This window comes from Salmo trutta, chromosome 21 (genome assembly GCF_901001165.1).
Source record: "Salmo trutta chromosome 21, fSalTru1.1, whole genome shotgun sequence".
NCBI lineage: Eukaryota > Metazoa > Chordata > Actinopteri > Salmoniformes > Salmonidae > Salmo > Salmo trutta.
This window is the reverse complement of record NC_042977.1, coordinates 6,106,164-6,121,071: the sequence shown is the minus strand read 5'-3', so window position 1 is coordinate 6,121,071 and position 14,908 is coordinate 6,106,164. Positions and strand designations below refer to the sequence as shown.

Below are 14,908 nucleotides of genomic sequence, written 5' to 3'. Positions count from 1 at the left end.
TAACGGGTTGTATTACTCTATAATATGTAAGATGAGGGTGCAGAGGTAACGGGTTGTATTACTCTATAATATGTTAGATGAGGGTGCAGAGGTAACGGGTTGTATTACTCTATAATATGTAAGATGAGGGTGCAGAGGTAACGGGTTGTATTACTCTATAATATGTAAGATGAGGGTGCAGAGGTAACGGGTTGTATTACTCTATAATATGTAAGATGAGGGTGCAGAGGTAACGGGTTGTATTACTCTATAATATGTTAGATGAGGGTGCAGAGGTAACGGGTTGTATTACTCTATAATATGTTAGATGAGGGTGCAGAGGTAACGGGTTGTATTACTCTATAATATGTTAGATGAGGGTGCAGAGGTAACGGGTTGTATTACTCTATAATATGTTAGATGAGGGTGCAGAGGTAACGGGTTGTATTACTCTATAATATGTAAGATGAGGGTGCAGAGGTAACGGGTTGTATTACTCTATAATATGTTAGATGAGGGTGCAGAGGTAACGGGTTGTATTACTCTATAATATGTAAGATGAGGGTGCAGAGGTAACGGGTTGTATTACTCTATAATATGTAAGATGAGGGTGCAGAGGTAACGGGTTGTATTACTCTATAATATGTTAGATGAGGGTGCAGAGGTAACGGGTTGTATTACTCTATAATATGTTAGATGAGGGTGCAGAGGTAACGGGTTGTATTACTCTATAATATGTAAGATGAGGGTGCAGAGGTAACGGGTTGTATTACTCTATAATATGTAAGATGAGGGTGCAGAGGTAACGGGTTGTATTACTCTATAATATGTAAGATGAGGGTGCAGAGGTAACGGGTTGTATTACTCTATAATATGTAAGATGAGGGTGCAGAGGTAACGGGTTGTATTACTCTATAATATGTAAGATGAGGGTGCAGAGGTAACGGGTTGTATTACTCTATAATATGTTAGATGAGGGTGCAGAGGTAACGGGTTGTATTACTCTATAATATGTTAGATGAGGGTGCAGAGGTAACGGGTTGTATTACTCTATAATATGTTAGATGAGGGTGCAGAGGTAACGGGTTGTATTACTCTATAATATGTTAGATGAGGGTGCAGAGGTAACGGGTTGTATTACTCTATAATATGTTAGATGAGGGTGCAGAGGTAACGGGTTGTATTACTCTATAATATGTTAGATGAGGGTGCAGAGGTAACGGGTTGTATTACTCTATAATATGTAAGATGAGGGTGCAGAGGTAACGGGTTGTATTACTCTATAATATGTTAGATGAGGGTGCAGAGGTAACGGGTTGTATTACTCTATAATATGTAAGATGAGGGTGCAGAGGTAACAGGTTGTATTACTCTATAATATGTAAGATGAGGGTGCAGAGGTAACGGGTTGTATTACTCTATAATATGTAAGATGAGGGTGCAGAGGTAACGGGTTGTATTACTCTATAATATGTTAGATGAGGGTGCAGAGGTAACGGGTTGTATTACTCTATAATATGTTAGATGAGGGTGCAGAGGTAACGGGTTGTATTACTCTATAATATGTTAGATGAGGGTGCAGAGGTAACGGGTTGTATTACTCTATAATATGTTAGATGAGGGTGCAGAGGTAACGGGTTGTATTACTCTATAATATGTAAGATGAGGGTGCAGAGGTAACGGGTTGTATTACTCTATAATATGTAAGATGAGGGTGCAGAGGTAACGGGTTGTATTACTCTATAATATGTAAGATGAGGGTGCAGAGGTAACGGGTTGTATTACTCTATAATATGTAAGATGAGGGTGCAGAGGTAACGGGTTGTATTACTCTATAATATGTTAGATGAGGGTGCAGAGGTAACGGGTTGTATTACTCTATAATATGTAAGATGAGGGTGCAGAGGTAACGGGTTGTATTACTCTATAATATGTTAGATGAGGGTGCAGAGGTAACGGGTTGTATTACTCTATAATATGTAAGATGAGGGTGCAGAGGTAACGGGTTGTATTACTCTATAATATGTAAGATGAGGGTGCAGAGGTAACGGGTTGTATTACTCTATAATATGTTAGATGAGGGTGCAGAGGTAACGGGTTGTATTACTCTATAATATGTAAGATGAGGGTGCAGAGGTAACGGGTTGAATTACTCTATAATATGCACATCTCACACTACGAGAGCATTGCAGATTTTTTGCTTCTAAAATCAAACATGTTTGAAAATATTGGGACGTTTGGGACTGCTCAAAGACGAGATCAGTAGCCCTCAGATTGCGTCTCTGACCCGTTCATATTAAACGAGCATCGGTGACAGCCGCGCACCCTGTGTAAGCAACGACATGGGGATTTTGTCTCCGATTTCAAAAACGTATCTGGGACAGCTAAATCATGGCCTTGTAGTGTACACCCGGCTTTACGTGGTGATCTGTGTCTCCATGAAGATGAGGATAAAGACGAGCAGGGCAGGTAAGATGCTGGTGGCCATCATCCAGACAGGGAACTGTCCGTCTGAGCCCAGCGGGGGGATCAGCCACCGCCGCTTTTCAGGACTGGTCACCGAGAAGCCTGTGGGCACGCTTAGCTTCTGAATAGGGTGGAGTGGTCAAAGGGAAAAAGTTAGCCTGGGCTATTCTCACTTCTGATTTCTCTCTTGACATTTGATCTTGACCTATATCTCACCTGGGTGTAGGTGTCTTTTATGCTGTAGTCCACCAACACCATGATGAGAATCGCGATGGGAACCCCGAAGTCTCCAATCATCCTACGGAGCTGAGACAAAGAACATGCACAAGTCAGATTGAATAGAACATTGTTGCTTACTGCCACACGCATTAAAGCTGCAATATGGAACTTTTGGGGCGACCCGACAAAATATACATAGAAATGAGAGTCATAGATTGGTCATTGTTATCAAAAGCAAGTCTAAAAAGCGGTAGATCTGTTCTATGTTCACTATTTCTATGCTTCCAGTCTTAAGTTTCGTTTCTGCGTCTTTTACTTTCAGTTTTGTACACCAACTTCAAACACCTGAAAATAAAAATTTTGGGGGTTATGGAAAATATCTTTCACAGCAGTTTAGATGGTACAATGATTCTCTACACTATACTTGCTTATTTTGTCACATAAACTGAAATTAGGTGAACTATTAGAATTTTATCAACCAGGAAATGGCAGAGCAATTTCTGCATAGTGCACCTTTAATGCATTTTGAATAAGTATTTTTAAGGGCCAATACTGTATGGCTCTGGTCAGGCAGCCCAGGCTTACTGTACTTACCTTGCCTGGGAAAAAGGCACTGTTCTTGAACTTGCGCAGGTAGAACGCAATGAAGAACGTTCCAGACATTAGCACCAACGTCAGGAGGGCTGTGTTGGGCTCCCCCACCACCTTGCCAGGCACGCCAACCACAGTGTTGTTGCATGATGATGATATCCATGTGTCGTTGACCAGGTAACAGCGTTGGAGAGGATGCTCTTGAAAGATCTGGGTGGACAGACAGACAGACAGACACACAGGCAGACACACAGGCAGACACACAGGCAGACACACAGGTAAACACACAGACAGACAGTTTTCTCATGAGTCTCATACATTCCTGCACCATTTCCTCTGTGTCAGGTGTGCGATAGATGACTTCCGTTTCAAATGCTCTTGACGGAGTCATAATGCATGCAGCGGTATGCTAGCAATGAAAGCTATGAACTTGTAGGCCAGTGGACAAGCAAGCCCAATCAGCTCCAGCCCAGTGTTTATAACCTGTTGTGGATAGGGGGCAGTATTTTCACGGCCGGATGAAAAAAACGTACCCGATTTAATCTGGTTACTACTCTTGCCCAGAAACTAGAATATGCATATTATTAGTAGATTTGGATAGAAAACACTCTGAAGTTTCTAAAACTGTTTGAATGGTGTCTGTGAGTATAACAGAACTCATATGGCAGGCAAAAACCTGAGAAGATTCCAAGCAGGAAGTGGCCTGTCTGAGAATTTGTAGTTCTTTTTTTGGTTCTCTATCGAAACTACAGTATATGTGGGGTTACGAAGCACTTTCTATAAGGCTTCCATTGGCTTTCTAAAGCCTTCAGAAAGTGGATTGAGGTGTCTCCTGTCTCTGGGCAGAGTATACTAGCACAGTTTGTCAGTGGTCTGCCTGGTGACAAAGAGATTGGATATGCACGTTCCCGTGACCGTGCTGTTTTTTCTTTTCCTCTTTGAATGAATACACTATTGTTCGGTTGGAATATTATCGCTATTTTACGAGACAAATACCATAAAAATTTATTTTAAACAGCGTTTGACATGCTTCTAAGTACGGTAAAGGAACATTTAGATTTTTTTTGTCTCGAAATGCGCTCGCGCGTTACCCTTTGGATAGTGACCTGAACGCACAAACAAAACTGAGGTATTTGGACATAACTATGGATTATTTGGAACAAAAACAACATTTGTTGTGGAAGTAGCAGTCCTGGGAGTGCATTCTGACGAAGATCAGCAAAGGTAATACAATTTTTCTAATAGTAATTCTGAGTTTAATAGCTAGCCGTGATGGCTGAGCTATGTACTCAGAATATTGCAAAATGTGCTTTCACCGAAAAGCTATTTTAAAATCTGACATAGCGATTGCATAAAGGAGTTCTGTATCTATAAAATAATTGTTATGTATTTTGTCAACATTTATGATGAGTAATTTAGTAAATTCACCGGAAGTTTTGGGTGGGAATGCATGTTCTGAACATCACATGCCATTGTAAAAAGCTGTTTTTGGATATAAATATGAACTTGATTGAACAAAACATGCATGTATTGTATAACATAATGTCCTAGGAGTGTCATCTGATGAAGATCATCAAAGGTTAGTGCTTCATTTAGCTGTGTTTTGGATTTATGTGACATATATGCTTGCTTGGAAAATGGCTGTGTGATTGTTTTTGGCTATGTACTCTCCTAACATAATCTAATGTTTTGCTTTCGCTGTAAAGCCTTTTTGAAATCCGACAATGTGGTTAGATTAACGACAGTCTTGTCTTTAAAATGGTGTAAAATAGTCGTATGTTTGAAATATTGAAATTATAGCATTTTTGAGGTTTTTGTATTTCGCGCCACGCTCTACCATTGGATATTGGCGAGGCGTTCCGCTCAACAGGTTTTAAAGGGCGCTCCTCCTCTAAACCTCACCTTGCCCAGTTTCGAGAAGGTCTCGTAGATGAAGATGAGGGAGATGAGGAAGGAGAAGATCTCCTGGGTAAAGCGCGAGACGAAGCGGACCAGGAAGCTGCCCTCAAAGGCCACTATGATGACCACGATGAGCACCAGCCAGAAGCCAATCCACACCCGGCCCGTCAGGTACTCTATGTGGTTGGCATTGCAGAACTGCAATACAGAACCACGAGGCAACTTTGGGTTATGTTCAGAAAGTGACATTATCATGCACACATTGCAACCATATTCCTTGCACCAGCTAGGGTTGCAAAATCACTGAAACTTTCCCAAAGTTTATAGTTTTTTTCAGTTAAAAGATTTCTGGAATTAGGAAGGAATAAGCAGGAAATCCTTCAACTGGGAATCCATTAATTTTGAAACCAGTTTATTACTTGTAAATCCTTGCCAGGGGAGTGACCAAAATTTGGGGAGAAGGGGGAGTAACAAAATAGAAGAATTGGGGTAGTTGCTCACTGAGTAGAAGGCCTCCTCAAAAACCAGGAGGGGTCCAGAGAAGCCCACCACCAGCAGAGGCTGTGCCCCCAGGAGGGAAAAGATGACCCCCTGCATCGCCGTGGCGATGATCAGCTCCGACACGCCAATCAACCCCCCCGTTTTCTCACCTAGAAGAAGAAGAAGAAAGGAAGGGATGGAGAAAGTGAGTACCAACTCAAAATGATACAGCCAACTATAGACTCTATCACTCTTTTAAGCTTCATTTCTATTTAGTAATTGTCCCTCTTCTTTCCCTCCTCCCCTCCTTTCTTCCCTCCCCCAATGGGGCTCTGAGTGACTGACCCAGTAGTCCTCCAAAGGTGACAGCGGGCGACAGAGCAGCGAAGTAGATGAAGATGATGGCAGCCATGCACTGGGGGTTGAGTGCATCGCGGAAGTCACTGGCATATTTGGGGTAGCGCCGTGCGGCGTCACTGATCAGCCCCCCAAACAGGTGGCCCGACCGGCGCAGAGGGTCATCCCCAGGTTTGAAGGACGCCTGCAGAGCTTAGGGAGGGAGGGAGGGAGGGAGAGGGTTATTTGCTGGTCAGTTAGCCCTCAAGCTCCTTCCTCCAGTACGTGTCTTTGTCACCCTTGTCTATGGGACCTTTGGGCTTTTTGGCCAGTAGTTTGACCTTCGGTTCCTCTCTGTAGTATATGTCTGTGCACATCTGAGTGTATCAGTGTATGCCTGTCACTATTACCTTTATCCTTTGGGCTCTTGGGTTCTTTGACTTTGAGCTTCTTGCCCTGCTGCTCCTCTCTCTTGTGAAGCATCTCTCTCTGGAAGCGGGCCACTGAGCGAAGCAGCTCCTCGCCGCCCACCTCAGACGGCGGCAGCACAATGCTACAGTCCAAAAAGCTGTTGATGGCGTTCAGCAGGTCCTGCCGCTCGTCCGCCAGGTACGCCGCCTCGTGGAAGTGCTGCGGAAAAATAATAACAATAATATATGCCACTAATCAGAGTTATTCAAAGTGATTTACAGGACAGTGAGTGCATACGTTTTTTTGTATGTGATCCCTGTGAGAGTTGAAGCCACAATCTTTGTGTTGCTAGTGCCACGCTCTTACCAACTGAGCCACACAGGGCAGTATGGGTTACCCAATGGTTAACTCGCCTTGTCAGACATAAGTGTGGAGATGGAGCGGCCGATCTGGTGGTAGTCGATGTTGGCGATGGGCGGGCCCATTAGAAGGAAGAGGAAACGTACAGGGACGGGCACCTCCAGCACAGACTCCAGCAGCACAGCTTCCTGCAGACGCACAAATGCCATGGATGGCTGCTCCAGGAAGGCCACGGTGCCTGCGAGAGACAGTTATTAAATGTAATTGAACTTTAATAATTCGAGGCAAGCAACACTGAAACATGCATGAGAGCACCAGCTGTTCCGGAAGAATCACGCTCTCCATAGCCGATGTGAGTACGGCCTTTAAACAGGTCAACATTCACAAGGCCGCAGACTGATTAGCCAGGACACGTACTCAAAGCATGTGCTGACCAGCTTGTCTACGAAGCATGTGACAAATAACATTTTATTTTATTTGAATAGTAAGGCATACCTACGAGGACGACTGTGGCCTCTGCATTTTCCGGAATCTTCTCCAGCAACTTGAGCTCATGTTTGGACTTGGACCTGTGCATACCCAATTTGGGAGGATTGTCTTTCTGTAGAAGAAAACGTAGTTTAGACACCAAAAACCCACACACACTCAGACAAAACAAAACATAAACAATCACCTAGACAAGTGGATAAAGATGAATGCACACACCCACCCAGAAACACAACTCAAACAACACACTATTACACAAACAGAGCTCACAAAAACGCTCAGACTCACAAACATCCTGCACACACAGACAAACTCAACCCCACACACTCCCAAAAACACAGCCACACTTTCAAGTGAAGACCTCGCTCTTCTCCATGTCAATGCGGGTGTCTGGAAGGATGCAGGCGGCCTCTCCTCCACCCATGACGGTGTCAGTGACAGAGGGCTCGGCTTGGCCTATGTGGTTGCTGCTGCTGTGGTGGTTCACCATCAGGGAGGCCAGGCTGGCGGCAGAGATGTTCTGCGTGAAAGAGCTGTGTTCTTTCTCGTCGCTCGGGTGACTGCGGGCAGAGAAGAGGAGAGAGAGAACGTCTGAACTGAGTTTGTGTAGAAGTACCAATGATGTATATAAACACTGTGAATACCGTAAGGTAGCAGGGTAGATAAAGGATTGCATACAGCAAGAAAAAAAGACATACCTGTGTTTGAGTAGTAGGGCTCTGAGGACATTGGCCCGGTCCTCCACTTTGATCTGGTCAGAGATGATCATCTGCTCCACCACCTGATGGGCAATGCCAGGCAAGGTGTGCTGGTTCAGGTCCAGCAGCACCGCACCTAAAAAACACCCCCCAATGTGTCCCTTTAATGCCACAAACGCTACTTCCTTCTCTTGCCTTTCTCATCCCTCGATTTTTATTTATTCCTCCCTTTTCTTCCCTTCCTCCCCAATCTCTTCCTCCCCTCTCTCTTCATCACTCCTTTTTCTCTTTTCCTAACTCACCCACTCCCCTCCCTCTTTCACCCTCTCCTTTCCCAACTCCTTCTCCCCCCTCGCCCTCTTTATTCCCACCTAGTCCCTCCCTTCCCCCCTTTCTTTCCTCACTTCCCCTCTTTCTCTCACCGTGGGAGATGGTCTTGCGGAGCTCCAGAAGACTACGGAAGGAGAGCGAGGCAACGTGGGGTTTGCCCCAGCGGTCCGTGTCCTCCTCCACGTCCTCCTCAAATTTGATCCAGCGGGCCGTCTCCCGCCACTGCAACTCCTGGTTCTTATCCATCACCAACTCGTTCAGCTCCACAAATACCTGGGAGATTTTTTTTTATACGATATCAATATATATATAGTCCAGACAACTGCTTCCTGATTGTCCATTGGGCCAGGTGTGAATGTTTTGGAAGTCTTTTAACATATCCCAATCAGTTTGAAAACAATGTGAACCCCTTGAAGGCCCATCAGCAGGCAATCACACGTTGAGAGCCTGTGCGAAGGTCTATGAGATGGTTTCTCAGCAATCCTTTTTACATAATACAGTAGCTTAACAGGAATGATAGACCGATATCATAATATGCCTTGCACAAATCGATATCAAATGAATTATCGATGTTTGTGCCGAACACTATTCTTTATTGTACACAGTAGTACTGATCTGAAACATCTAATCTAGAAACCATCTAATCTCGAATCCAACTTCAGACACAACACACAAAAACACACAGCAAACATTTGGGTGGAACACGGGGTCTTTCTGTAGACAAACAGGGGGGTTTAGAAAGTCACACACACATTTTCCAATTTTAGGTGAGTTCCAACTCATGTGTCTCAATAACCAAAAGAAATGTAGTACATTGGACCATACTTATTAGTGTTTCTAGTGTTATTACTCTGAGACCAAGAAGAAATCCAAAAGTTTCCACATCAAAAAGAAGTGCTGTATCAACCAGACTAAGCTCCCACGAACAACAATAACACGTTAAAACAGGTGCATGAAGATATTATGGCAGCATCCAGCATGCATCAAGTGTCTACAAACACACCATGCTGTATAGGTGTGGTGTTAGAAGGTAAGTAAGTGCAGTCCAAACCAATCTGAAGGCTAACACAGCAAATCCAAAGTAACCTGGGCTAAAACCAGGTTGTACTGGTTCAAAACGACCCTACCTTCTGGTGCCGTGCCATACGACCCACGAACTCCAAGCGAACCATTCTGTCCGAACGCGAGGTGGACCGATACTCAAGTACTGGCTGGGTGAGTGAGAAGCAGAGATACTGACAAATCTAATAGGGCAGGCTTACCTTACACACACACACACTAACACACACACACAAACACACATTTACTGGCTCAACAAGAGAGCGCATGTGAAATGGTCTGTCCATTGTTTTACGTTCACTCTATCACACCCGCGTGCATGCGCGCGCGCACACACACACACACACACACACACACAGAGAGAAGAGAGTTATGTTTACCTGGCTACCCTAATACAACAAACTTAACTCCCTCGCTTACTTCCTAGAGCCCCCTTGTGTCGTGTTACCTCTCCTCTTTTACTTGTGGCGTGTGAAAGGCGTTCTTAAGTTCATTTTTAACGTCTCACCTTTCCCTGACTGACTTATTAAGTACCAAAGCAGGGAGTTAATGTACAGGTGAGACATTGACTTCTTAACCCAAACTCTCCATCATAAAAACAACTTGAGGTGTGCTACTCACGTCATTGCCTGCTACTTATAACCAGCAGTAACACTACTGGCCTACACCAGTGGGGGTCAAATTAAGTGTAATAGCATACAACAATGTTACGGAAGTCTATGATAGACCATTCCAGTGAAGCGGTAGCAAAACATGGAATTGGGCCAAAATCACTACCCATTAAACTCATTATCCTCTTGTTCCATGGTACCCACCTCATGTGGGGTACGGTCCAACTTGCCGCAGGGGGCACTAGGCTCCTTGTGGTCCTTGCTGATGTGCACCACCTGACCCTTGTTGCTCTTCCTGACCAGGTGACGGTGCACCGCAGGCACATCCTCGAACCTGTGACCTAAGGAACATGGGGACAGAGAGAAAGAGAGATGGACAGAGAAAAGTAGAGATAAAGTTATTTTCTGGTCCCAAACTGATTTTCTCCTTGTTGAGATCAGGTAAAGCCGTCTTTTTTCATGACAACATCAAAGCATTTGGGAAAGACACCATATTTTGTTTATCTGACCAGGTTACAAACAGTTAAATATGTATTTTTGTGGTCGCTGAAATGTTGTCTAAAATACCTCCTATTACATTCAAACCATGACTTCACAAAAGACTTCAGAATAACGTCATTGCAACTAGTTTTGCCACCTGCAGTGCGTTTTAACAAGTACGGTGAGAACACACTCAGATTCCCACAGGAGTACTTTTCTAGAAAATAACATTTCAGGATTGGTTTAACAATAGAAAAGCTTTCCAGGGAATCATTGTGAGACTAAAGTTTTAAGAAAACAAATTAACATTTGTCAAGACTAACCCCACCATCATCAACGAGCCAACATTTCTTCACTCACTTCACATTGCTCAAATAGAGGCACATTCATGGCTATCACATTAAGATAATGGTTAGCAAACCATTGATACACATTTTTAACATGTTGATCTTATTGACAAACTTGCATATTCTATTATAAGTTATAACAATATAATAATTATGTAATTATATATGATGTCATGGATACTCACAAAGAAATTGCCTCTGACTCAAAGAAAAGCACAGTTGCAACGTTTTGACTTTCAAAACACAGAACCAAACCACGCTTCCAAAATGAATGATTGTTTTCCAAAGAATGACATATGGGCACACGTCACACACACACGCTCACAGACTTTTATCTGAACATGAAACAAACAATGGAAAACTGGAAAAGAACTCTGGTAGTGGGCAGCTATGGGCTCTTTGAAAATGCTCACATTCCAACGGTGCACAGTGAGCATGTGGGATGGACGGCCTTGTTTGCTTGTACACAGAACAATAAATTCCGTATTAGGATCAGATTTAAGATAACAAATGCAAATTGACTGTGGAGAATGGGCTTTTTGTGTCTAAATATCAAGGTTTTGTAAGCTTTCCATAAGGGTAAGGACAATCCAGATATAAAAACATGTCTTGGTCAAGTCATTATTGTTTCTTCCTAGTGATGATTTCATTTGGATAGGTTATCCATGAAAGTTACTGACAAATACCCTATAGATTAACATGGCATTTCTGTGACATCAGACATCATAGTACTGTAGAACTTATTTTACTATGACATCATTCTTGCATTCTTACATATGGGAAGTCATTGAAATGATGCTGCTATGATGTCAAAGTAATATCAAAGGTATAGTCCCAGTCAGTACTAAATACAAAGTTGCCACCCCACCCACCTGTGGGGAAAACAACCAATGGTTACCTTTGGCTCTCAGCAAAAAAAAAATTTCAAATGCAATTTTCTTGTTGTCTGCTTGTTTTAGTCAATTACCAAACTACATTTAAGTAAAGTACATGTCTAAAGATACTTTTCAACATTCCCTGATTACAACCGTTCTCACTACTTAGAAAAACATAATATTGTAGCGCTTCCCTCATGCCCCTTTTCATGATGGCGCTACATTAGCCACATGACTAAATGCTAGCTAGCTACCAACCAACCAGAACATTAAGCTAGTCAAGACCAACAACACAAACAAACAGACTATACAGCTACAAATAGTGAGTGTGCTAAACAGACTATACTAAACAAGTTGTCCTGTCATGAAATGTTTTCCACACACATAGCTACAGGTAGCCTACTTGGACACTGGGTCCCCACAATTTCCCACTCTCCCACGCTGAATAGCCTGAAGCCACAGGGCTCTTCTTGCAGGCTCTATTTCCCTATGTGGGAGCATAGCGAACCGGAGGTCGGGATTTTTGACCTGGTAACATTTACATTTAACAACACAGCAGCTTTTAGGTATGTTTTATTATTCTGTATTACAAAAAAATTAAGACGAAGTTGGCTATTCATTTCTTATGAAATGAATACCAACTCAGAGTATTCCCTTGTGTAGTCATGAAAATGCTGCAATGATATCACAGTAATATCAAAGTTAATCCCAGGTAAAGTCATAGAAATAACGCTACAATGATGTCACGGTAATATCAAAATGAATCTCCTGTGTAGGCCTGGAATTCTGCAATGATGTCATAGTATTATCAAAATGAATCCCCTGTGAAGTCATTGAAATTATGCTACAATGATGTCACCACAGTAATATCAAAATTAATCTCCTGTGTAGTCATGGAAATAATGCCACAATGATGTCACAGTAATATCAAAGTTCATCCTCTGTGAAGTCATGGAAATAATGCTGCAATGATGTCACAGTAATATATACATTTAGTCTCCTGTAAAGTCATTAAAAAGTTGCTGCAATGATGTCATAGTAATACTAAAATGAATCCCCTGTGAAGTCATTGAAATCATGCTGAAAACAGTTTAGTCATGACATGCTGCTATTATGTCACAAAGTGTGAATCAGCCCCCTGTGTCATGGAAATGCAATTCTTTTAATTCTAAAAATTACATGATGTAATTCTATGCTCCAAAAATCATACCCCTCTGAGTATAGTTCCTGTAAAGTTTTCCTCTTTCCAGATAGCTGTTCCTTGCCACGTGGTACTGCTTGATCTTTGGGGTTCTAGGTCGGAAAAATTATATTTATTGATTGATTGATTTGTAGACTGACTGACTGACTCATTGATTAGAACTCACTCTTGATGCCATCCAGGTCGGCGGACCCCAGCATCTGGGCCTCGCTGTCGTCGGTGGCCTGGCACTGGTGGCGCTCCTGCTGCCCGCCCGTCATGTTGCCCGAACGCCGGCGCTCCTGCAGGTCGTAGCTGCGGCTGCCAGGGGGCGGTGTTCTGGAGGAGGAAGAGGAGACGGAGGAGGAGGGAGGCGTGGAGCCCCGTGTGGAAGGGTTGTGGGACTCCCGGGAGGGGCTGGAGGATAGGCCATTCCTCCCTTTGTTGGGGGCCAACACTGAGTCCACTGGCTCACTGGGACAACAATGATGACGTACAAGTAATTAGACAGACGGATGGACAGGCAGGCAGACAGATAAAGTACTTTGACTGTGTGTTTCTCTGTGCGCACACTTAACTCTATGCATGTGTTTGCAAATGTGTGTAAATTGCTTTATCAGTTTGTGTGTGTGTCACAGGAGGCTAGTGGCACCTTAATTGGGGAGGACAAGCTTGTGGTAGTGGCTGGAGCGGAATAGGTGATGGGATCAAATACATCAAGCACATGGCCTCCATGGGGTTTGTGTGTGTGTGTGTATGTGTGTGTGTGTGTGTATGTCAGTCTGTGCATGTGTATGTGTGTTTGTGTGCATCTTTCTCACTTACTCCGTGGGTGTGGCATCCTCTGGCAGGTTGGTACCCAGGGCAGTCTCAGGTACGATGGTGAGGCGTCTGGGAAGGGTGGCACTGCCAGCCTTGCTGTGCGTTGGGGCAGGAGTGACACTGGCAGGGTCATCCTCAGACACGAAGAACTACAGAGAGGAAAGATTGGGGTCAATGAGGAGGAGGCCTACCTAATAAAAAAGAAAGTAGCTGAGTGTGTGTGTACAGTATGTACTATATGTATGTGTGTATACTATAAAACTAATATACTGTAACAAATACAGTGTATACTATAAACCACTGTAATATAATGTAAACCATTATAAGCTTGCAACTCTACCTGCACATCCTCGTTGTGTGTGTCTGTGTCTGTATCAGGTGTGGGTGTGGTGGTCTGCCCCCCCTCTCCATCGTTCTGGCTGTAGGACTCATCTGCCTCTTCTTCCTCGTCCTCCTCTATGTTGGGTGCTCCGCCAGGCCCGGATCCTCTCCTCCATCCCACTTCCTTCTTCTTGCTCTTCTTCTTCCTCCTTTCTGGGGGTAGTTTGGACAACGGGTGGTGGATGTGGTGGGAGGAGTGGCGGTGGTCTGCAGACAGGAGAAATAAACCGTGTCTGGTCAAGTAGTCATTTTGTGACATACTTCCTTGTCTCCATTGAGATGATATTTGTTGAGCAGCGTTGTCTGTCTTTTAATGGGCATCAAAAGCTGATGGCTGCAAACTTTCTACTTTTAAACTCGGACAAAACAGAGATGCTTGTTCTAGGTCCCAAGAAACAAAGAGATCTTCTGTTAAATCTGACAATTAATCTTGATGGTTGTACAGTCGTCTCAAATCAAACTGTGAAGGACCTCGGCGTTACTCTGGACCCTGATCTCTCTTTTGAAGAACATATCAAGACTGTTTCAAGGGCAGCTTTTTTCCATCTACGTAACATTGCAAAAATGAGAAACTTTCTGTCCACAAATGATGCAGAAAAATTAATCCATGCTTTTGTTACTTCTAGGTTGGACTACTGCAATGCTCTACTTTCCGGCTACCCGGATAAAGCACTACATAAACTTCAGTTAGTGCTAAATACGGCTGCTAGAATCCTGACTAGAACCAAAAAAATTGATCATATTACTCCAGTGCTAGCCTCCCTACACTGGCTTCCTGTTAAGGCAAGGGCTGATTTCAAGGTTTTACTGCTAACCTACAAAGCATTACATGGGCTTGCTCCTACCTATCTTTCCGATTTGGTCCTGCCGTACATACCTACACGTACGCTACGGTCAC

At 43.5% G+C, this 14,908-nt stretch overlaps 1 protein-coding gene across 2 annotated transcripts in view; it reads right to left on the bottom strand.

Annotated features, from left to right (window-relative positions):
• The window catches only part of LOC115156571 (anion exchange protein 2), a 59,948-nt gene that overhangs the window by 16,547 nt on the left and 28,493 nt on the right, over nt 1-14,908 (bottom strand). The window contains exons 4-20 of one of the 2 annotated variants that reach the window (XM_029704033.1): nt 13,970-14,217; nt 13,633-13,778; nt 12,995-13,281; nt 10,130-10,266; nt 9,383-9,466; nt 8,348-8,528; nt 7,926-8,061; nt 7,589-7,787; nt 7,237-7,342; nt 6,795-6,979; nt 6,381-6,600; nt 5,980-6,183; nt 5,656-5,804; nt 5,158-5,352; nt 3,259-3,465; nt 2,662-2,751; nt 2,400-2,566 (exon numbers count right to left, since the gene is read on the bottom strand). In XM_029704033.1, coding sequence (XP_029559893.1) covers nt 2,400-2,566; nt 2,662-2,751; nt 3,259-3,465; nt 5,158-5,352; nt 5,656-5,804; nt 5,980-6,183; nt 6,381-6,600; nt 6,795-6,979; nt 7,237-7,342; nt 7,589-7,787; nt 7,926-8,061; nt 8,348-8,528; nt 9,383-9,466; nt 10,130-10,266; nt 12,995-13,281; nt 13,633-13,778; nt 13,970-14,217 — 2,941 coding nt within the window. The remainder of the gene's footprint in view (nt 1-2,399; nt 2,567-2,661; nt 2,752-3,258; nt 3,466-5,157; nt 5,353-5,655; nt 5,805-5,979; nt 6,184-6,380; nt 6,601-6,794; nt 6,980-7,236; nt 7,343-7,588; nt 7,788-7,925; nt 8,062-8,347; nt 8,529-9,382; nt 9,467-10,129; nt 10,267-12,994; nt 13,282-13,632; nt 13,779-13,969; nt 14,218-14,908) is intronic. The other variant, XM_029704034.1, reaches the window with a different exon arrangement.